Genomic DNA, 24,448 nt, shown 5'->3' on the forward strand with positions numbered 1-24,448 from the left:
TAAGTATTAAGTATCAATGCACCCTCTAAAATCCTTTTTAGAAACTTCAAGCTGCACTTTTGATCCAAGCAACATACAGAGGCTTTAAGGAGAGAAGGAAATTTATTCAACAAAAAGCTGCTGCTGTCATCATCCAGAAACATCTGCGGGCTTGGCAGGAAGGCAGGCTTCAGTTTGTAAAATACAACAAAACTAGAAGGGCTGTTATTAGACTACAAGCATTCATCCGAGGTTATTTAGTCAGAAAAAAGGTTGGTATAATTCAAATTTTACTACTTTATCAAACTTCACTACTGATAATAAATATGTCTGGAGCAGTATTGGCATTATTTGTGGCTGGCAAGAAAACAAGAACCTGATTAGTTGTTGAACTCAAGTTTCTGTTGACTGCTTTGAGAAGTGGGTGGGTCGGTATAGATCACTATACACTTTAACTGCTTTCTCGTAATGCTTTAGTAATTCTGGTATCTTTGTGACTTACTCTCAACTGTTACTTCTATTCACACACTCTTACAGTGCTACTGTTCTCTCTTGTTACTATTGTTGCTTACAGTCACTTCTCTGTATTACCCTTTAGGCTTTAGGCCTAGGATTGAAGCCTACTTAGATGTGAGCTAACAAATTCAGAGATGATTCTTTAGCCTCTAATAGTTTCAATGTGCATTTTTTTTGTCTAGATGATAATTATATCTGAATATGAAAAGTAATGATGTTCCTCGTTCTCTTTTCCTTCTACAGATTTCAGAACAGAAACAAAACAAGAGGTTACTTTACTTTACAGCAGCTGCATATCATCATGTTTCTGCAATTAAAATTCAAAGGGCATATAGAATTCACCTTGTCTTAAAACTTGCGCAAAACAAGATCTCTTCTGTTCTAGTAATACAGGTTAGCCTAATTAAGGATGAACAATTGCGTAACATAGTTTAGTTTATTTTTTGTTTGCTAAACTGTTGCACTCAGACACCACCTTTTTCACATGTGAAAATGCAAAATACAAAGACTATGACTTATTAGATAATGCTGCTTATTCCCAGCTAAGCATAGTAGATTTAGGGCGGATCTTAGCAGGCTCTGGAAGTTTAAGCATTTTAAAGCTGAGAGTGAATGTGAAGGTTTGTGCTCCCTTTAGACTCTTAGGGTTGCTAAAGGAATCCAAGTGTTGTTTCGGCCTACTTGTTTGCATCCCACTAGAGGTAAGAAAGATTGGACATGACAATTTTTAAGGCTTCTGAGATAGAGCATCTGCTTACCCAAGCCAGCACCTGCTGACTTGTCAGTGGTACTGGAATCTGCATAAGTCAGCATCTTTAATGTAAACATGTGATAGTTAATCCAGCAAATTATGGCAAACTTTGCCTTCCTCCTCCAAATGCAAATCTGTCATTTCTCCCTAATAGTTGTATCTTCCTCTTAAAACAACAGCAAATGAGTGGAAGAGGTCTTTGCCCTCATTTGGCATTCATTACCCTGTTTCACTGCTTTCTGTGTAGAGGGGAAGAAAGGGAGCAGAAAAATGAGAGAAACGGAGTGGTGACTCTTAAGAGGTAAATGAGAAAGGAAAAAGACCTAACTGTTTCCCTAACTCATGTTGCAGTCTTGTCTTTCAGGTACCCCTAGACCAGAGCTGTATCATTATTATTTGAGAGTTAGTGACATTTAGCACCTGTATCTGTCAAAACAAAATTGTTTTTCAGCTTTTATCCATGCTGGTTTAGGATGGGAAATGAGAATTAATGAAAAGTTTTAAATAAATAAATAGCAACCTCCTCTAATTTTAAACAGAGATGGTTCCGAGCAAAAGTACAGCAAAAAAGATTTCAAAGAGATTATCAAAGAATCATTCAATTACAAGGAATGATTAGAGTCTGGCTAAAGCGCAGAAGTGACGCAGCAACCATAATTCAACGAAATGTACGAAGGTTCCTTGTCTGCAGGCGTAGCAGAAAATTTGTAGTTGGAATAATTAAATTGCAGGTAAATACTTATAAGAAATATGCAATTTGCTTACATTTTCTCTCTTACGGGTTTTAGGGGAGAGGAAAACGTTTACTTTTTTCAGTGAAGATATCAGTTGTGATACAAGCTAAGTCAGGCTTACTTCTAAACATCAAAGCTAAGTGCCAACAGATCATGAAGTAATAGTAAGCAGATGCTGTTTAAGGTGGGAGCATGGGGCCACATATATACTTGTGTGCTTGTTTTGATCTTTTGCCTTAAAGATACAGTATCTGGAAGGTTAAATACTGAATCTGATTATTGACTAATTAGTTAAAAATAAATGATCAGACTTGTGTAAAACCAATTCTTAACTTTAACAGAAATTCTACTATACTGTCACTTATGTTCATAATCTTCTCTTTCTCTCAGTGAAATTCCTTTTTTTTTTTTTTTTTTTTTTGTAGGCATTGTGGAGAGGATATTCTTGGAGAAAGAGCAATGACACAGCAAAAACTAAAGCTTTAAGACGTAGTTTGGAAAAGGCTAATGAAAAGAGCAGAGAAGAAAACAAATTATGTAACAGAACTGCAATTGCAATTGAATATCTTCTAAAATACAAACATCTTTCTTATATTCTTGCAGCATTAAAGCATCTAGGTCAGTATTCCATTTTATTGTAACTAATAGATTTCCAGCGTGACAGAGGCTGAAACTTCTCAGCTGAGAAAAGTTCGTAATGCCTTTATGATTGTGAAATGTGAATGGACTGGGGAGTATAAAATTTGTGTAACTTTTTTTTCCCAGACTAATATCAGATTATTGATTTAAAAACAATATTTAAAGAGTTCTGCAGAGTAAGGTAGTCTACATGATTGATCTTGATTTCCTGACCTGCCTAGATCTAGAAAATACTGTTTTTTATGTAAAAGACAGCTATCTACATATCATGAATTCCTTAATTTTCTGACAGTACAGGTTGTCTGTGGATTGTTTCATCTGGTTAAATTTTAGTCTTGAGTATTAAGGTGATCAGTTTAGAAATACTTGCTTAAATCAATAATTCGTGATTTACTACTTTATCAGGTATACTTAAAAATAAGAGAAAGCCTCATTACTTGGAAAATGAATTGCTTAGGCTTCAGGGTTTTCTTTATATATATGTGTGTATATTTTTAATTATTATAGAGGTGGTTACCAGATTGTCCCCACTCTGCTGTGAAAATATGGCCCAGAGCAAAGCAATTTTCACTATTTTTGTTTTGATACGAAGTTGCAACCGCAGTGTTCCATGTATGGACGTGATCAGATATTCAATTCAAGTTCTACTTAATGTTTCAAAGGTAATTTCAATGTTTTGCTTCTGCAGATTTATATGCTATAGACTGCTTGATTTATTGAAGTTCTTGTTTATCCACAGAAGTTCTGAATGAATTTAAAATGATATGACATGCATGTTTGTTAACAGTTGCATGGTATTGCACTGTCGTCACAACAGTGTGACATAAAAAAGTGATTTTTAATCACTTGGATGTCAGACCAACTGCAAAACTAGTCATAAGGCAATTATGTCTTTTGTTTTTTTTCCTCTAATTTGAAGTGTAATTTTAAGATTTGCCTGTATATCCTCTTGTGTCTCATATGACAGTATGAAAGAACAACTCAAGCAGTTTATGAAGTCGAAAATTCTATAGATACGTTACTAGACCTATTGCAAATGTACAGAGGGAAAGCTGGGGACAAAATTTCAGAGAAAGGAGGAAGTATTTTCACAAAGACCTGTTGCTTGCTGGCCATCCTTTCAAAGGACTCAAAGAGAGCTTTGGTGAGACATAAATATTTTTGTTTTAATAGTTTTTTAGCAGTATTTTGATTTTCTTCTCACATGTATGGGTTCCCTCCCATACACACACTAATACTCATTATAGCTGTAATCTTGACTGTGACTAAACTTGGTTGATGCAAAATGCATTTCCAAGATGGGGAAAACACTCATTATTTTATGTTTTGTATGCCCTGGTCACCCAGGGCAGTTGATGCTATTCAACAGCATTTGAGTTTTGAACCTGCAGTCCTTGCAAGACCTTTCAGTCCTTACCTTTCACAGATTTTTGAAGATGACTTTCTACCAGTTACTTACATTAGATACATGTTTTTGTTGCTGATTAACCTTTCCCACTTCTAAGAGTTTACCCTTGCAGCTCAGGAGAAGTTAAAAATTTTTATTTTTAATTAAAAAAAATGCAGTAAAACTGGACATGACATCATGTTGACATACCCTATTGTAATGTAGACGTAGCCTACTTTAGAAAGAAATTTCCTTTCTGCGGTAGGTCTTTCCTCTGCTGAGCAGTACAGTTATGTACTCACCTCTAACTAGTGTCTTAATCTTTAATTACTATAACGGTAGCTACAACTGCTAATTTGTGTCTCTGTACTGTTCACTGGAGACATATGCTGATATAACGTGCTAAATTTGGTCCTAACAAGAAATTAGTAAAATTTGACTAGCAAGAGCTTCTTGAGTTTTCTGAAACTGCAAATAGTGTACTAATTGCTAAGCATTTTGATAGCATTAGACTGCTGATAGTAGGCATGTTGGCTTTAAAATTTCACTGTATTTGTGAGTAGAAGCTCAGCTGACATTATGAACGTTCAATTTTCACTGAATAAAATAGGATTCTTGATTTGTTAAGTTTTTTAAATTAGTAGTATTAACTGTGTATTACTTTCACCTCCTCTCAGGAAATTCGAAGCATACCAAGAGTAATTACTTGCATTCAAAGCCTCTATAAACTTACAGCTCGTAAACACAGAATGGATGTTGAAAGAACACTTGTGAAACAAAAAGCAAACACTTGCATTAGTGGAACTTCCTTTGTTCCCATAACTCCTGTAAGAACAAAAACAGTTTCGAGGTAAGAGCTCGAAAGTTGATCTGCTGTTTTTGCTATGGCAATAATACTGTTTTAATGACAAGGCATTAATATTTCCACAGAATCAAACCAGACTGGGTTTTGAGGAAAGATAATATGCAAGAAATTGTGGATCCTCTGCAAGCAATTCTGATGGTGATGGATACACTTGGTATTACCTGCTACTGAAATGTAAATTATGTATATGAAAATGCGCTTGTACAATATGTATGTAGCAGACAGGTAAATGACCTGGAGAGGAAACAAATGTCAGAAGCTTTCTTAGAAAATGTTTTTTCAAATTGCAATTAACTTTTTGTAACTATTTTTATATGGTATGCAGCTTTTGAAATCCTATTTTGTACTACTGTTAAAAGCAATTGTACAATAAAGGCATAAATCCTTGGAAATCTTGTTAGTGCGTTAATATATTGTTATTACACAACCATAATCTTACAGGTGGCCTGGTGTTCCTCACTGATTAAATATTGTTGAGTTCTGTTAAATACAATAGTTTGTGTGGGCCAGCTGTTATGCAGACTTGCCTGATGCGGAGAGGTGTAGATTGAAATCAGCACACTGTCCCTCCTATCTCTGACCTGTATATTTTACAGGTGGCAGCTTGCAAGGGCTTTCCTCCTATCCAATCAGAAGTACAAAAAAGCAGAGTGTTCATCACCGCACCACCCTGAACTTCTGTTCTTTTGTGCCTTGAAACTGCATTTTCCTAGAGCAAGTCCAAGAAAGTCAGAAGAGTAAAATGAGAGCCACTCGTTCCTAAATTTGGAAACCTTTCTTCCCAAGGGCAGAGCATGTTGCTAAATCAACGTGCTTCAGCCATCAAGCAGTTGGTTAAAAATTTACTTGAGTCTTTTTAGGTGGTGATGTATAGTGAATGACATTTATTTTTTCTTGCTTAAAAGGGGGATCTAGTTTACAGCATAAAACTTAGTGGACAGACAACAGCAGTGACTATTTTCTTAATTTAAGAGCTCGCAAAATAATAATAAAAAGAAGTATAAATGAAGTTATTTCAGGGGGGATGAGCAGGAGAGGGAGTCTTCTATTTCCTCTTATTTTAGCCAAGGTAAACGATCTGGTAACAGAATGCCCTTTAAACTTGGAACTCCAGGAGATTCTAGGGGGGATGGTGTGTAGTTAGTGTAAATTTTTCAGTAAGTTTGTTGCCCGATTTCACTGTAAGACAATATTTTCTTTACTGATTCTTTAAAATTCCTATAGAAAGGTATGCCAAACAAAAGCAGAGCTCTGCAAAGTCTGGTTAGGGTGTTTGGAGAATTAAAATACATGAAAAGTGTTTTCAGTGAAATAACTTGTGTTGCAAAATATCACCGATTTATAGTATTCATGAATACCTTTGAAAATTCAGTTAATTATTTACTAAAGTAATACTTAGTGAGTTTTCACAGAATGATGGAAACAGTACTGAATGGTGGAGACAGTATTGAAGATGAAACTTAAAAGCTGGATTTTCTTGCTAGTTACGGCAAGTTCAGGCAAACTCTTTGCTGAAGGTAAAAATGCTGAACTTATTGTTAAGTGCATATTGAATCTAGAACATGCAGCTTAAGTAACTGAAGTGCAATGACTTTCATATCTTCACCAAGAATAAATACAGTATTTTAAATATAATTTTGTTGCGAGGTGGCTAATAATTGTGATTCAACTATTGCTGCTTATCAGAGCTATGAGTTTATACATAAATTTTGTGTAAATGAAAAGTTCAGACTTTTATTCAGAAATAGTTTCTGTGGAAATGTACTTGAGTAGTTTTCTGAGGCTCTTTACATGTACAAATGGAATTTGGTACTACTAAGCATTCTATGTACTAAAGTATTTGACTGACTGGAGCATGTTGGCTTGTCATATAATAGAAGAATGGGAAATAGATGGGAACTTGCAGCAGCTAGCCTGGGGTGATGTTTCACATTTCCTGGTGCTGTGTTCTACGCCTTCTTTCAGTACTGTTCTATATTCCTGGGCTTATGTAGCTTGCATATCATTTGAACTGCAAGCAAGTTCACAAAGACTGCTCATGAGGGAAAGCATTCATTAATTGAAAAGGTATTCCTTTTGGCATTTCATTTGTATCTGCTAATGTATTTAACTTGAACAGCTTGGATATTTGTTGCAACTACTATCTTTGCTAGACTTTTGGCCTTATGCAAAACAGGCAAAACTGATACCCTTTGGAAAGTCAAACATTAAAGGTTTTAGGTAGCAGCCATTTTTGACTTCTAACTACATGGAAATCTTAACTGACCTTCAGCGTTTTTTATTCAGATATGATATAGTGGCTGTGCGAGGGAGGGAATTATAACAACAACAAAAAAAAATCCTGACACTTTAGTAAAACTGCTGTGCATTACATTCTTGTGACTACTGAGTAAGGGACTGTATTTACTATTTTTTTTCTCCCTAACATTCATAGGGTAAATGTAGCAGTACCAGCCTCTCGGGAAAGTTCTGCTTGATCAGTTTAACACTCATAGGTAGCAATTTGGATTTTAAATTTTTATTTTTTCAGGTTAGACGTCCATTGGAGAGACTTTGAGGGAAAATCCACATAAGAAATCCAAACAGGAGTGTTGTGGAGTTTGCTTGCTTGTTTGTTTGTTTTTAAAGCCTTAGCATCGTGTTTAGCACGACTCCTTTTAAAGCTTTCTATTATCCTTTTATATGCCTACCAGGCAACATAGTGTGCCCTGGACCTGGCCTTATTTCATAATTCTAATAATTTGAATTGAAAATTAAATTGAATAATTGAATAATTTGAATGAGTCTTTAAGACTTCTTGCCTAGAATGAGTTTTAAAAAAACAAATTAGAATAAGCATGCAACCTTAGAAGAATCATGATCTTGTAAGCATTCACAATTTCATTCACCTTGTTTGAAAGCCTGAATCAAACCAACTAACTTTAAACAAATTAATACACACACAAAAATTCATATATGGGGTGATAGTGAAAAATGCTTTTATCTGTTTGTAGATAAACCTTGTGATTTACCACATATAGAAAATGGGAAGATTGCTCAGTACTACTATAATTTCAAAAGTTACTATTTCCCTATGCGTAAGGGAAAAAAGCTTTCCTATTCTTGTGTAGCTGGTTATACAACTGAAACTGGGAGTCAAGATGGAAGAATAACTTGTACAGTAAAAGGATGGTCTCCAATGCCACAATGCTACAGTGAGTTTATTTTATCAATTTCAGTATTGCTTCTAGCAGAAAAGTGGGCTTTTTGTTTTGTTTTGTTTTTTTAAATCTGAATTTCCTTGAACGTATGGAACAGAAGCTGCAGAACAAAAGGGATAAAATGTTTAAGTTAAGACAACAAAGAGGAATCAGTCCTTTATCTATATAAACTCTATATGCTTATATATGAAACACTTTTACAATAATATATACATTTTAAGGGCTCTTACCATACATGTTCTTATAAGGACTCCAGCTAGGAAAGGTTCATTTTGGGAAAACTGTATTCCTGGCTCTGGCTTCCTTGGTGGTTTGTTCCATGTTATTAGCATTTAAGGTATTTATTTAGCAATTGTATTAGAAATTCTTCAACAGGACAATAAGGTTAGTTCAGGAAGTTAGTTGAAAGTCCCCTTCTCTTGCTTCTCTAGGTACTCTAAATTTTTTCAGAGAATGAAAATATTCTGCTAATTCTTTCATTCTAACCAAGTTTTCTCCCTTCATTTAGAAAAATGTAACAAACCTCTTTTGGAAAATGGCATTTTTTATGGTACAGAAGTCTACTTCAAACTACAGGAGAAACTGCAGTACAAATGTAATCCAGGCTACTACACTCCACGTGGTGGTACTGAAGGAACAGTACAATGCCATCCTGGAGGATGGTCCTTCCAGCCAAGCTGTACTAAAAAAATTGGTATAATCTTGCATTCCTCTTTTTATAATTCTCTATATAATTTATATTCCTCTCTTTCTTTATAATTCTGCTCTCCTTGCTATACTTGTAGGGCCAAGCTGCCTATGTTAGGTTACCATTTGAAGGCTGTTGCTTGTGGGATGAAGTCAGATTTCACAAGCTGCTTGTCTTGTGAACTGGTATAAATAAAACAGTATATAGAAATAATCTGTATAAATAAAATTATATTGTTTCAAATAAATCCATTTCCATCCACATTTGTTCCAGAATGGAAACTGGAAAACTTATCCAAAGTATTGCATTTTTAATTTTTCATTTTTTGCAAAGATTTTTTCCTCAGATATGACCGCTTTTCAGGTGAATCTAGGGAAAATTTTACGTGAATGACTCTTCTGTTCATTTTGTCTGAATATTATGCATGTTTTGTTTAAGATTCCTGTCGAGTACCCAGTTTACATCATGGATACTACTTTACAGCACAGGAAGAGCTCCAAGTGAATGAAACGCTGCTATATAAATGTGATGAGGGATATCATACTGCCGGAGGAAAGACGACAGAAGAAGCAGTATGTCTAACACATGGGTGGTCCCTTACTCCAAACTGCACTAGTATGTGATGGGCTTGAAAATAACTCTGTACAAACATGACTTATTCTCCAACTGAACAAAAATTTACAGATTTGTTTTTATAGACTACTGGGAAAAAAACCAAATACCTTCATCAAATGCTTTTCCTTGTTGTATTTTCTCTTCCTAGAAACAACTTACTGCTCTTTGAGTGCAATAGAACACGGAGGTTTCTATCCTGTGAAGAAAATCTACGAGGAGGGAGACGTAGTTCACTTTTTCTGTGAGGAAAATTATTCTTTCAGTGAATCTGACCTAATTCAATGTTATTATTTTGGATGGTATCCAGCCCCACCAGTATGCGAAGGTACCTTATATATGCCATTATAATATGTAAAATTTGTAGTTAAAGATCAGCACCATCTTTCATTAAATGTTTTGGGTTTTTTTTGGTTTTTATTGTGTGTTCATAAGACAATTCTGTACTCATTTACAACCTAAATAAAAATCAAGAGTTAGTGGAAGACCGTGAAGCCAAGATAGCAAAGAGGAAGTGATGACAACTGGAATTCATCCACTTCTGCCTGTACCATTGTGTCAGCAGTGGACCTCTAACAACGGCAGACACTGTCTGCTGGCACTCCTCTGTGTATTACTGTTGTGCCCTGAAGAAGCAGGAAGCAATAATAACAGGGAAGTTGTTCTACCCTGTTCAAGTCCCTGTAAAGCCATGTTCAGACGATGTGAGAGATTAAGCAAGCGTGTTTTAGGAGCTGTGAGAGATGGGAATGTGTCTCTTCAGATCGCATTAATAATAAAAAATAATAAAAAGTTTCTCCTGAGCTTGGGTATACAGTAGGTCTAAGAGTTTTACGGCTTCACCAAATTGTATATGTTTTCAACAGAAATAGCTAGAATGGTCATATTGAGGTCAGCAACATGCATTTAGCAATTACTAATGCTTCCCCAAAGAAGGGATTCTGGAGATTCTGAGACAGAACTTCGAAGTTATAGTACACAGCAGCAAAGGCTAGAAATGAGCATTTAGGCTAGCTTAGCATTTATAATATTGTAACATACCTTGATAGTTGTGGGTCATTATCTTATCTGGACCTTGTTCTATTGAGGAAGATTACTTCTGAGCCTTAAGATCTTTCTCTGCCCCATAGTAATAAATTCTCTGCTTTTTGTGAGAGGTGCACTGGGTGTTTATGGCCGGAGGGTGAGAGAATTCATCATATTTCTTACTTTAACCTAAATTTATATTATAGGTATAAAATTATAGTATAGCATAAATTAAATGTGACTGAATTTGTGAAATTCTATGCACTTCTAACTTTGTTCACAGAATGATCTAATGATACTCAAGGTGGAGCATCTAGGTTTTATTATGTGAATAGTCAGAATAGGGAACATTTATTGCAGCATTAAGTTCATTATTAAACAAACTCATTAACTTATAGGCTTAATGCTTAGTTTTCTGTTAAAAAAGGAGAAAAGTATATTTAGCCCGTAAAATGTTGGTATTTTAAGCACAGTTTTCAGTAAAATAGATGTTTTATAATTTCTTTATAGCTAATCTTGTAGGAAACTGCATGACTGAGTTAAAAGAAGAAATTCATATTCTTTTCTTGGAAAATAGTTTAAATGCCGTAGAACCTGTCCAGCACATAACTTGAAATGGGACCACAATCATATATTTATTTTTAGGAGAAAGCAATAATTTTTCCTAAGAGAGCATAGGGAAGGTTGGATGCTCAGGAGAATGAGAACATGATCTAAATCTAGTTTTGAGGATAGATGCACTGATCGCAAACTTCACTTCAGTTTGGGACAGGAAATTGGGTATAATTACAGCTGCTTCTGTAGAATTAGAAGTGATGAATAAGCATTAACTTCTTAAGCATCAACATCAAAATATTCTACAAATAGATAACATCAAAATCTCCTGGATACCTTACTGAGTTTTTGCGCAAAAGTTACGAGTTTATTTATAATAGTGTAATAGTGCATTTCCTCTGTTTTCCATATGTTGAAAGTAAAATCAATTTTTGTTCTGGATCTTCATTTTGGTGAGGAAATGAAGCTAAATGGTTACTTTGGATCAGCCAAAAATGTCTTCTGAAGGGTAGACTGTAAAGCAAAATGAATTGTGTACGTGGTTTTGCTTAGTGAAACTTGCATGCTGTTTTGATAGCTTAACTAAAATTCTATTATTTGAGCAAACAATATGCATATTTTTTATTTTCAGATCTAAGAAATAAATGCCCTCCTCCGCCTCTTCCTCCTCATGCCCACATCACCACAGTTTTAAGAACGTATCATAATGGAGACAGAGTTCATATACAGTGTCAGAGTAACTTTGAAATGAGAGGCATAGGAGAAATTCAATGTGAAAAAGGAAAATGGACATCACCCCCCGTTTGTATTGGTTAGTAGTTTTGTGAAGACTGGGGCCTGAATAGAAACAAGTCTTCAAATATCTTGATTTTCTCAAGAGCCTTAATTTCCATATCCATAAAACTGTTTATCTCCTCCTCTATTAAATACTTGAGAGGAAAAGTGCTGTATAACTTGCAGACAGTCCATTGTTCACAATTTAAGAGATAGGATGACCTAGATGAATTCATATGAAACCTATATTTTGTGTTTTCTCCCCTGGAATACCATTTTTATTACATATTACAAAGCAACAAAGTTTATACCTGTTTTGATAGAGAAAACAAAAAATTTTTTTTTTGAGAAAGCAGTTTCTAAATTTCTGCTGTGGTTTTAGGAACTATGGATAAATGGGAATCTGAGCCACCACCATCACTCAAAGTAGATACATCAATAAGGGCAAACAAAACACATCACGGTGAAGATACGAGTAAGTGAACATTGCTTTTCTATTTAACAAGAAATTCAATTCTCTCTACTGCTATTATAGGTGTTTTATGGCTGCTCTTACTACTCTTTTTGCTCTAGTACAGTTCCTTGCTCTTGAAAGTATCTGCAAATGCTACAGACAGTAAGGTAGCAGTCAGATTGACTGGATCAAAGACCACGGTCACTTGTGCTAGTGATTGTGAATTACTTCTATAAGCCAGTACTGTATTTCCAATTTTGATTACTTCATTTATTAGCATTTACTTTCAGTCATTTTGTATCTCTTCTGTTAGTGTTGCCTAAACATGCAAATTCAGGAGTGTTTTGTTGATCCTTTGGTTAGTAGTTTCACTAAGATTTATTTTGTTTATTGTGAACTCTATAATGAGCTAAGCACTTCAAGCAACAACTGAAGACAATCTCCTTACAGAAAAACAAATAATCTATATTCAGTGTAAACTAGCGAGAATCAAGAGTGGATATAGAGTATAGAGGGACAATGCCTATCTGCAATTCAGTAAGGGAAATGTACAGTCTCTGGTTTTGAGTCTTGAAAGACTTAGAATACACTTTATTTGTATACAAGTTTTTTGCTCCTAGTCTGTTGCCATTCTGATGCTATCACTTGGGTCAATATTGTTTTAAAAATCTAATTACCTATCTCCTGATCATGTCTTAGAAAGGCAGCAAGACTGTACTTCTCTACCTGTGATTAGAAATGGTATCCTTCTTAGCCCATTGTTGACAAGTTACGAAAATGGTTCCTCAGTAGAATACAGTTGCCAGCGCTACCATTTATTGGATGGACCTAGTACTGTTTACTGTGAGCAGGGAAACTGGACACAACAACCAACTTGCTTAGGTAAGTCTTGCAAGGAAAAAAGAAAAGGTTTTGACACACATGATATAAAAGGACCTTTCCAGTCTTACCTTTAAGATACTCCTTTCATGACTGTTTTCTCTTTCATTTGAGTTAATAAAGGTTTCAGAAACATGAGAGAGGGAAGCAAAATCAAGTATAACTAGGTCACTCCTGCTAGATGTCCCTCTGACTTGTTCTTACAAGTACCCAGTCAAATAGATTCCTCTGTTTTCCTGAGTGAGATGTTCTAGAATTAAACTATACCTATTATCCAGGGAGATTTTCTGATTTCTTAAGTCTCTGTGTCCTTAGTTCAGTGGATTTCTTCCTGTCCTTCCAAAGATACTTAGAAGAAATGATTACAGCTATTGCCACGGTGGCTATTTCAGGTATGATTATAATGACAGTTTGGCTTTCATTTTAGAACCTCCAGCCTTTGCTTTTATTTTGTGTTCTTATATCTATCATCTCATTCTGGATTCTGTGAACTAGTGAAGACTTGTTTTCTATGAACATTTTATTTGTCTCCTAAACATCCAAATAACCACATCATCCTCTCCATGGTTTCCGTTAGATTTCTTTTCAACTTCCACCTGACCAGACAAGAAACAGTACATACTGTAATTAGTTTGAAGCAATACCAATGTTGATCTGCTGTTATGGTGCTGTTATTAGAATGCATAGCAGCTGATTTCTCCTTGCCTTTCCTTCAGCAAAACATTAATAAGGGGCTCTCTCAGGCAATGATTTTCAAGGAACTTGTGGAAATTTAATTATTTTTATGACTGACCCTCTGTGAGGCTTTATTGAAGTTGAACAGTGGTTTCAAAAGCTTATGAGGTAAATAACTAGCAGAAAGGTAGGTTTCTTGATGTGATCATGACTTTACATTTTCTTAGAAACCAGTCAACAAACAATCAAAAAATATTGACTTGGAGTAACCTGAAAAAGCCCAAAGAAAACCACAAAACTTTCAAAAAGATTTTGTAAGAACTCAAAATACTTTAATCAGCGTCAAAACACTTCCTTAATAGTTTAGACTTAGGTTAATATTTTAAACCTAGAAGTGCTTACCAAGCTGCTTCAGCCAAACCTATTAATTTTGAAGGATGATTCTCTTCATTGTAAAAACACTTTTCCAGTTACAGTAAACAAGTTATTTTCTTCTTCAACAGTAAATCCAAGTTACAATATGTTTACAAATATTTGTAGAAACATGATTTTGTCAGAAGTACTTGATTCCTGTGATTTAACATGTATTACTTGTTATGCCAGTCCCTTTCTTTATATACATGTCTATATATTCATTTCCTTGTAGAATACTAAACGCTTTTTAAATTGTTAATTTAGATTTGTCTTTCCCCTTTTAACTCCCATATAAGGAAGTTAAGGAATCATATGAAACTGTTTTTTATTGAAGTAGACTTTTATATCCTAGAACCATGCACTCTTGATGCAACTAAAATGAACAGTAACAACATAGAGCTAAAATGGAGACAGGAAGAATTAATTTTCCTACACGGTGACCTAATAGAGTTTGAATGTAAACAGGGATACAGTTTTCCCCAAACTACAATCTCATCTCCTGGAAGGACACAGTGTAACCATGGAAGACTGAAATATCCAAAATGCATTGCAAAAGGTAAAACACTAACTACTTTTTGGTTGTCACTTTAATTCATCAGTCTTGGACCTATTTAGGAATATTTGTTTCAGCAGTAGAGGCCAAAAATCCATTGTTAAGAAGTTTAGGATTCAAAAATCAGCTTGCATGATACAAGTATATTTTTAAATATCTGAGCGTAGAGACCAGTTCATCTCCCTTTAATGGGGAATGCTGTATGAGGGAGGCAGGAGCAGGCCTCCAAGTGCAGGGAATTTGAATCTTTGTAGAAACATAGCTTTAAAAAGTTAACAATGGATTGTCTTATGGTTAAAATTAAATAGGAGACTGCATTCTGATTTGAGACAACGCAATACTATAAGAATACACTTATCACTGTCAATTATCTAGTGTTGATAGGAATTTAAAGCTGCTGACTTGCTAGTTTCTTATGCTGAATATTTCTCAAACATTTTTAATGTTATTATTCTAGCTCCTATGGAAAAATGTGGCTCTCCACCTTCTATTGAGAATGGAGCTCTTACCCTCCCACCCCTGACCGAGTATGACAGTGGTTCTTCACTTCAGTATAGCTGCTCTGACTATTATTTCTTGCAAGGATCTGAGAGGATCTACTGTTCTGAAGGACAGTGGACTTCACCACCAGTTTGTATAGGTAGGTGATAAGATAAATAAGAATTGTGATTTATTTCTGTCTATAATTCAGATACTTAGCATTTGTAAATTGAGTGCTGGCAGCTAGAAGTTTAAGATCTCAACTTCATTTTTTTCAGTTGGAAAGTTGTAACAGAAGCAAGTGTAAGCTTGTTAGGCTTTTCTTCATAAACGTATCTGATATATGTCTGCAGTATTCAAAAATATAGTGATTCCCTGTATATTAAGACAATAGAGAATAATCAAAATTGTATATAGACCTTAGTCAAAATGATGCAATTTCAAAAATAATGAATGTATTAGCATTAAATATTTCTCTTTCCTTTAGAGCCTTGTGTTTTGTCAAAAAATGACATGGAGAAAAATAATGTGGTGCTGGAAAGGTTTTATGCAAATCAAGTTTATTTTTACCATGGGGATTTTGTTGGATTTTACTGTAAACAAAATCATTTTGGAGTAGAATCTGGTACAACTTTATTTCAAGTGCAGTGTAAGAAAGGACAGCTGGTGTATCCAAGGTGTGTTGAAAGAGGAAAATAAGTCCATATTCATGGAAAAGGTATGTACATGCTCTTTTTCTGTAATCAGCAGCTGAATTAAGATAGCCTCATATTTTCAAGATCACTACAATCAGCTTTGAGAAATAGATTTTCAGGAGATTGTTAGATTCAAGCTGAAGGTGCGGGGATGTGAGAAAGTGTTATGCGGGATGAGGGCTGGGAATGCAGGAGCACAGTGTAATGTTGGGATACAGTATGGGAAAAAAAGTAACACAAAGGAGTACCATAAGTCTTAGAGTGCTAAATTTGAGGATACATCACAGACTGGAGGACTTGAGTAAAGTGACAAGGTAAGAAGATGCTGAGCATGTAGTCTTCTGTGATGTGAAGATTTTGACTTTGGTGGCTGTGTTAGCACAAGTGTTCTTGCAATTAGAACATATAGCTACATTAAAAGTTAGGTAATTTCATGCCCTTCAAAGGGAATGTAAAGTCTAATTTTATGAGAGAGAGGCCTATTTTTGTTGTACATCTTAACAGCAGCCATGTCTCCTTTCACAGGTAAGAAGTTTCCAAAGGAAATGACTCAAGGGACAGGAAAAAGATAAAATATTAAAGAAAAGATTGCATTTACTGGATCTCTTAAGACATTTTAAACCCCCAGATATGCAAATTGCTCTCAATAATTAAATTGTTTATTATTCTTAAACAAAATAAGCAAACATCTTGGTTTTGCTAATTGAGAGCATTTCAGCTGTTAAAAAGTGCCCAGTCCAGTTACTTTATATAACTTTCTATGACCCTAAAATATTAGTACTGTTGGGGCTCTGCCAGTGAACGCATTGTGTGGCTGAAGATCTGAAGAAAATCCCAGGAATATGGAGAATGTTTGCGTCACATTCATTCATTGACTATGAACAATAAAAGAGTCACTCTAAAGTCTCTCTCCTGTTTTTTATCTCTAAATATCATTTTCAGTGACATTGTTGCATGTATGCTCTTTTGATGATTTTACAGTGCTTTTTTGAGTGCTATGTGAATAAATGAAAGAACAAAGAAATTAAGGCATTCAAGAAATAGACATTTCCTTCTTTAATCAAAACCCAGTTGATCATTTGGGGGAAAAAAGATTGATGTAAAAGTTATTTACAGTAGCATTCCAGCATACTTTTATAAGATATGATCAAGCACAGCTTTGTAAGGTGGTATGTAAAATAATGAAGATGAATAGCAGTGAGATAAAACAATTTAGTATAATGAACTTATTTGTGACAAGTAGATGTCAACTTTGTGTTTAGTATAGTATTTATTTTTAGGTCATTGAATGAACAATGATATTTAGAATGTGAACCGGTAAATCTTGCTCAATTAACTAATGTAAGAACTTAGTTAAGCAAAATGATATTTGTTAAGATTTTAACCAGTAAATTGTGGTCTATTGAGCATTGTAACCTTCATAGTTGCCATCTAAGCTTGCTATATATCTGTAAACTGTTTGTTCTGAAGTTAAAACATGTAGAAATTTGTCTCAGTATCTGAGTTTTTACTTCCTAATTATCCCTGTGTCTGTGAAAGAGATAAGATAAAATTCTTTCCCTGAAATGTGAAGAGTGTTTATTAGATGCTGGAATGGATCTCTAAATAACGTCAATGGCAGTGTGTTTGATTGCAGCCAGCAATGGTGGTGAGCATATGTTGAGAATTTTCTTCTGGACTCAAAAGACACTTAAAGCACTTCAGATATGATGAGTCATCATGAGAGGATATTAGTTGAGTAACTAAGTCAGCACGTCCTCAATATCCCCAACAGACTGCAGCAGGAATAGCCTACTGTCAAGCCACTCACAACAGGCTATTACTAGGTACAGCACTGCTATGGGGGAAGTTGCTTGAAAGTATTGATCCCATGGGCCTTACAAGTTCTTTTTCTAAGACCATGACTAATTGAACTAATGTTGTCATTCACAGTTTTTGTGGCACAGATGTCTTGGAGGTATGTGAATTTACTCTGCCTTTTTCTGTGACCAACACTGTTTCCTGCTGCAGGCATTAGTTTTTAGGAGAAATATCTGAAAGAGAGATTCTGTTGTTTGCCAGATGTTTCAAATATTCTTTCTATGCAAAGTAACTAATGTGCAAGTCAGCAAATGACATGAACTGAATAGTCACATTTAGTATTATTTTCTTTATTCCTATTAATAGATTCACCTGTAAGCTTTCAGTATCTGCTGCTGCTCAACCATGGAGTTGGAAATATGTTAGCAAAGGTCAAACCCAATTTTAATAATTTTAATAGTTCTCGAAGCTGCTTTTAAAGGCATGAAAATGTGTACACAACACAGCCAGACAAAAGCAGCTTGTGATGTTCAGAGAATGAAACCAGAGAAACTAAGATTTCTATGCATTAAACAATCTGTTATTACATTGCAGTCACATGAGATAACAACAAGTAAAGAGAAGCAAAGAGATTAAATATGCTGCATCTGTAAGGCATGCTATAAGGCATATGTCGCTTCTAGAAAAGCAGCTTCCTCCTTCCAGAGGATACGTCTTGCTGCTATTGTCTATTTCCTATTGCAAAGCTTTTAAACTTAAATACATAGCTGCTATTACAGTTCAGACTGCTTTTAGGGCTCATGCTGCGAGAATGAAATTTCAGGCAATGATTCAAGCCTCCGTTGTGATTCAGAGGTGGTACAGAATCGGCAAGATTGGTAACAGGCAACGACTCAGCTTCTTAACCACTAGAGCAGCCGTGCTTTCTTTACAGGCAGCTTTTCGTGGTTGGAAAGTACGAAAAGAGATTCAAAGGCAGCACGTTGCTGCGACTGCATTACAGTCTGCCTTCAGAAGATTTATGGCTCGGAAAAGATTCAGACTTACCCGCCATGCTGCGCTAACTCTCCAGCAGCATTACAGAGCCAGAGTTACGGGACGGAAACAACGGCAAGAGTATGTTGAGCTGCGTAACTGTGTAGTATGTCTCCAGGCCCTATGGAGAGGGAAAACTGAGAGAAGGCAAATTCAAAAGAAGCATAATCTTGCAACAATTATTCAGTCCTATTACAGAATGCATTTAAATCAACAAAGATTCAAGAAACTAAGACAAGCAACTGTAGTGATTCAGAGGTACTTCAGATCTTACTGTAGGAAAAAAACCCAACGTGTGCTTTATCTAAAAAGAAAGGCTGCTGTGTTAGTCTTGCAGCCTGCTTACCGTGGGATGACTGTGAGGAGACAATTAAGCAAACTAAGCAAAGCCGCTACAGTTATACAAGCAGCCTTCAGATCTTACCTGGTAAAAAAGGAGTATTGCTGGATATTACAGAAAAAAATGCAAGAAGCTGACAAAAGTTACTGATAGTGTTGCAAGGAATGGCTGGATTTCACAGGTGTTTAAGAGTTATATGAGAGCTGGAATTCACAGAAAACTGAGGGGGATCACTGGGGACCTTTTGGGGAGCAAAATCTTCTATGGCCAGCAATTGCCTACGTAATCATTTCAGTAATATCATTCATGGTCAAGATTAGCTGGGTAGTGGCATCAGAAGTGCCAAACCTAGGTACGGATGTAGCAAAACTGGAACTAATGGGAAAAAAACAACTAAGGGCAGAATGTTTATTTTGAAGGGAAATAGCATGAAGAATAGCATGGCAAAAAGGAACAGGAAAGGGGTATATGGAATGCAAATACTATAATTGAGTCTCTCTAGGAGTGCCTATCAAGCAGCTCTGCACTTGATCTTCACAGTCTAAATCAGGACAAACCCCTACATCTGTAGTTTTGACTACACAACACAAGTGAAACCTGCTGCCATGGTCTGGAGGAGGTGACCAGGAAGGAACGGAGGGCACTTTCCCCAATAGCAGGGGAACACTTGATACAGACAGAGCATCCTGGCATCACTGTGTTGGTGCCTGATGGTGTCAGCATCTTCCCAGTCACTTCCTAACACCAGCCTCTGTCAGAGTACGTAAGTCATTTGTTCTTTTTTCTCTTTTTTTCTTTTCTTTTTTTCTTTTTCTTTTTTTTTTTTTTTCCCCAGTAGATTTAAAACAGCATCCTGGTATTTTCTCTGATAAAAAGAACATGGATTTATTTTATCTTCCTATTTTCAGTTTGTTTGCTTGAACTCTTTGAAAACAAATACTGCTTGCAATCTGGAATCTGTGACTATGTTATTTCTGCCAGCAGGTCAGAATTAAGTGAAAGAAAATATGAGAGTGCTGCATTTTGGTTTGTGAGGTTTGAAAAAGATCAGAAATAAATAGTGTGTGAAATCTGGAAAAAGAAAGTTTTACAATGGGAATAATACAAAAACAACTGAACACTGAATTCTTACAGAAGTTAATGTGGACAGGATTTAATCAAGTGCTGTTTGGAAGGTACAGAAACTTTGTTAATGACTCTATCTCACTGCCTTGATTTTTTTGGAATATACAAATGCAAATGTGGCTTAGTGGTGTGGGAAGCTACACACGCTGCTGTGGTAGTGGAGAAGCTGCCGCAGGCACCAAGCTCAGGCACGCTGTTGCACTAGTGTGGGTGTGATGCTGAAGGCATGTCTGTCAAAAGGCTTTTTAGTATACATGAAGCGTAGTGCAAATGGGGCTCAGTAAAATGCAAGCCAAAATGTGTTTCTGAGCTCCTAACTATATCTTTGACATTATTTCCTTAGACTTACCAAACTATGGTGCTAGAATAACTTTCAAAATAATCATTGGCCTACTGAAGATCTTGATTTCACCTTTTAACAATCCTGAACTTTTGCTGGCTTAAGGTGTTCTACATAGTTAAGCATAGAGTTGTAGAATATGAATCCTAGAATAATTTCAGTTGGAAGGGGCCTCTCGAGGTTATCTGGTACAACATCCTGGTCAGAGGAGGGCCAGTCTACAACAGGTTGCTCAGGACCTTGTCTGGTTGAGTTTCAAATATCTTTGAGGATATCCTCTAACCACTCTGACTAACTCATTCCAATGTCTGACTACCCTCATAGTCAATTTTTTTTCCCTCTGATATCTAATTGGAATTTTTTTCGCAGTATCTTTGTGTCTGTTGCCCCATGTCCTATCAAAGTACACCTCAGGAGAGTCTGGCTCCAACTCCTATGTATTCTTCTATTAGGAAGCTGAAGACAGAAATTAAACCTTCCCTCAGCCAAGAGGAAAAAAACATTTCACTTGGCCTCTTCTCTTATGTCCTGTGTTCAGGTCTCCCAGCCATCTTGATGGCCTTTTGCTGGTCTTGCTCCACTAACTCAATGACTTTTTTCATACAGGGAACCACAAAACTAGACTGCACAGTATCACAAGTACTGAAAAGAGAGGGATAATCACTTACCTCAACCTGCTGGCAAGAACTTTCTTCAGGAAAGGATATTTTCTTATTGTGTGAGGCATGGTAATAATGCTTCCGCATTTCAATTAATGCCTTCCCCAATGCAGCAGAGCCTTCCAAAAGCATAAGAGTGGCAGTGTATCTCAGCTGTGTCATTTCATGGCAAAAATGCAAGTCTGGGAGTAAGCAGATGATGTGATAACATTTCTCTGCCAGTTTTGGCTTGCATCATATTTTAAAGATGGTGTTTTTGCAAGCTTTCTGCAAGCATCGGCTAGAGAGGTATTCTCTTACCAGACTGTAATATCTGTCCTCCAGTTAAGTCCTTGCCTGGCTGTTACATAACTAAGTGAGCCTTTGGTCCAGATGTGAACTCGCTGATCAGAGAAATCCCTGTAATCATCAAGGTTCTAACATGAGTGTTGCGTGTGCTGATTTAGAATGGCACATTTTAATCGTAAACCTGTATACTAGTGCATCCTCAGGTTTCAACAGCTTATATCGGCTTCAAAATGTTCCATGCAGTGAAGCTGGTGGATCTAGTATGAAGGCAGATCCCTTGCTTCCAAGGAGCTCTGAGTGAGGCACGGAATGTAAATGTAAAAGGATTCTTCTATTTAAAGAGCAAAATAGGGGGAAACTCTGGGAAGGAGATTAAAATTAGCCTACAGAACATGTTGGGAATGGAGTTCAGAGCAATTTGCTAAGCTTTAAGAGGTGGCGATCTACTTTCTGAAATCCTGACATGAAATTGCTAGGTTGTAATGTCAGTCAGGTATCGTGGGCCTTGACTAAAATATCTCATAGCACAAAGTGTGAACCTAGTTGTCTCAGGGGAATTCTGGATGAAGTGGATGCAAGAACAGTGCCACCACTCTGATGTATAATCTAAAATGTATTTACTAAGTAGGTAGGATAGAGCAGGAGAATAGCAATTCCTGTTGTAAGCTTTCTTCTCTCTCTCTCTCTCTCTCTCTCTCTCGTGCATGCTCACGCTCTCACACATTCGAGTCAAGGTCCCCCCTCCTCTGATTCACGTTAAACTGACACCATGGACCCAGGAGAACCGGCCAGTCACTCCTGACGTGTGAGGTGCTGGCCTGGCCACTGCATACTGTAGACTTACACTTCTACATGGTGTTGGATATTTGCATATGGAGTTCCCCTTCCCCTGGCTAAAGAAGCTATTGTTTTCCATCTAAATTTGATTGTCAGTATAAGCTGCCAATGGCCTCATTAATCACGTAGCTCCAAGTGACTGTCCCTGACTTTCTCTTAGATTCGCTTAATATAAAGGCCAATTAATGATTGACACCAGAATCACCACCAACCTCTGGTCTCCCACCCCAACTGTGTTGTCAAACTGTGAAGCTGAGTTATGTAGCAATGTTCATCTAGCACTTCTATGTTTCTCAGCCCATATCAGATTAGCCTAGTCAGAGCAGCTGAACTCTCACTTATCTGAGCAATGCTTTCAGGTAGGCATCAGCCCATGGCACTAGTAAACAAGGCTGGCCTTGCAGAGTGTTCTCCTGCAGTAAGGCCACGCGAAAGTAATTGTATGCATTGAGTGAAGTCCTCTCCTACCTTTGCATGGAGATCAGACTTTCTATGTATTTTGTCAGAAAAATATAAGGAACATGATCTTGAAGAGGAAGATCACTTTGTTTGTCTTCTTTCTATGCAAACAAAGAAACAAGTGAAGAAATCTAAGGCTCACGAGTAACAGAAATTACGCAAGTGTTTTGGAGCTGACTACTTGAAAACTGTTGCCTGATCAACAATAGCTATTTTAGAAAATATAACTCAGTGTTTTCCAGTGACTGAGTTACAAATACAGCCCAAATTTAGTAGCCTTTTCCTACTCAGAGGGATGGGAACGTTCTCAGATAATGTAGGCATTTATTTTCTTTTAGTTCACCTGCTTTGTTCCTCTGAGTGCTGTACTAAAAACAGAACAAATTTGTCTGTGCAAGACCAGTCTTTCTGAAGCACAGGAGATTTAGAAGGTGAGGAGGAGCTGGCAGGCAGACAGATGGACTCAGAGGGAAATCCACCCTGCTTGTTATATACCATTTGTTGGATGTGGGACTTTCTATGTTGTAAGCCTGTCTGAACTCCATAAATAACAGTTAGTGCTTAGAGTCAGGTTAGACAAGTATGTAAGAACTTAAAATACAAATAAATGCAACATGCTTTTAGAAATATTATTCATGTGTTTAGATTGCTGTGTTTCTCTAAGGAACATGCCATTGTTGCTTAAAGAATTGGTTAATACAGATGCTTGGACATTTGTTAATTTACATTTAGAAAAAAGTATTTCTGTGAAAACATTTTTAAGTTCTTTATGAATCAAAACATCAATGATAATGAAATTCAGATAGTATATGTAGTAGTAACCGTATCTTTTGTTTCTCAGGTGGATGTTGTCATTCAGCAAGCAGAAGCAATGCCATGCTTCTTTGCAGGGGTAGAAAACACCTCAAAGTGGATTGCTATGCTCATTGCTCTTGTATCTTACAATAGTTCCTAGCAGGGAGTGCTTCAGAAGAAGAAATGATAAAGTCACAAGAAAGAAGAATATGTAGGAGACTTTACAGAAAGTAATGTTGAGTGCAGGATTATTGTGGGAGGGTGGATCTCAGTGCAGCCAAATTTGTCCTGCTAACGTAGCCCCATAAACACGACTTTTGCCATTACAAGGAATAGCATACAGGCTCTGTACTGACTTGACAATGCAGGGTCTCCAGGATTGCTTCGCTTGGCATGGCTTGAGCTGATTTTAACTTCTTTAGCTGTGATAGCAGGTGTTTAGCAATCACCCTAGTGGGTGCCTATATTTGTTTTAATTGCTTTAATTAATACATATTGCTTTAATTTATACTGGTAACAAGCATTTATTGAGCTAGCTATGACTCTGGAATAAAATGCAGTGTGGCAAAGGGCATATATAGGATGATAGCAGGGGTCCAAGACTGTAAAACAACAAGACTAGAGGTGATAATCCTTGAAGAGCTAAGTGCACCATACTGTGGTTTACAAATGCACCACGAGTTTTTGTTTATGGACTTATCTCAATACTCCTGTGTCAAGTTCAGTCTGAAAAGTGTTGCGGGGTGGGGGGAGGAAAAAAAAACATTTCCGCAACAATTGCATAATTTGTACATAGAGACTGCTGTGTTGTAAGAAAAATAGGGGCGGAAATTGCTGAATTCTGAGTACATAACCTTTGCAAGGGCAGCCTCAGGAGATTTTGGAGTGAATGCA

At 36.4% G+C, this 24,448-nt stretch overlaps 2 protein-coding genes across 2 annotated transcripts in view; both read left to right on the forward strand.

The window, feature by feature from the left end:
- The window catches only part of ASPM (assembly factor for spindle microtubules), a 30,759-nt gene extending 25,650 nt beyond the window's left edge, over positions 1 to 5,109 (forward strand). Inside the window, exons 22-29 of the mRNA XM_062581533.1 lie at positions 42 to 251; positions 739 to 888; positions 1,786 to 1,977; positions 2,406 to 2,598; positions 3,127 to 3,281; positions 3,587 to 3,763; positions 4,684 to 4,856; positions 4,937 to 5,109. Coding sequence (XP_062437517.1) covers positions 42 to 251; positions 739 to 888; positions 1,786 to 1,977; positions 2,406 to 2,598; positions 3,127 to 3,281; positions 3,587 to 3,763; positions 4,684 to 4,856; positions 4,937 to 5,042 — 1,356 coding nt within the window. The 3' untranslated portion in view covers positions 5,043 to 5,109. The remainder of the gene's footprint in view (positions 1 to 41; positions 252 to 738; positions 889 to 1,785; positions 1,978 to 2,405; positions 2,599 to 3,126; positions 3,282 to 3,586; positions 3,764 to 4,683; positions 4,857 to 4,936) is intronic.
- Positions 5,110 to 6,312: 1,203 nt separating this feature from the next.
- LOC134143587 (coagulation factor XIII B chain-like) lies at positions 6,313 to 15,880 on the forward strand. The gene is made up of 11 exons (XM_062581730.1): positions 6,313 to 6,388; positions 7,865 to 8,065; positions 8,580 to 8,765; positions 9,198 to 9,374; positions 9,523 to 9,699; positions 11,584 to 11,763; positions 12,109 to 12,201; positions 12,880 to 13,062; positions 14,501 to 14,704; positions 15,159 to 15,341; positions 15,669 to 15,880. The coding sequence occupies exons 1-11, from the start codon at positions 6,325 to 6,327 to the stop codon at positions 15,878 to 15,880; spliced, it is 1,860 nt and encodes a 619-aa protein (XP_062437714.1). The 5' UTR covers positions 6,313 to 6,324.
- Positions 15,881 to 24,448: the final 8,568 nt, after the last annotated feature.

Source organism: Rhea pennata, chromosome 8 (genome assembly GCF_028389875.1).
Source record: "Rhea pennata isolate bPtePen1 chromosome 8, bPtePen1.pri, whole genome shotgun sequence".
In the NCBI taxonomy this organism is placed as follows: domain Eukaryota; kingdom Metazoa; phylum Chordata; class Aves; order Rheiformes; family Rheidae; genus Rhea; species Rhea pennata.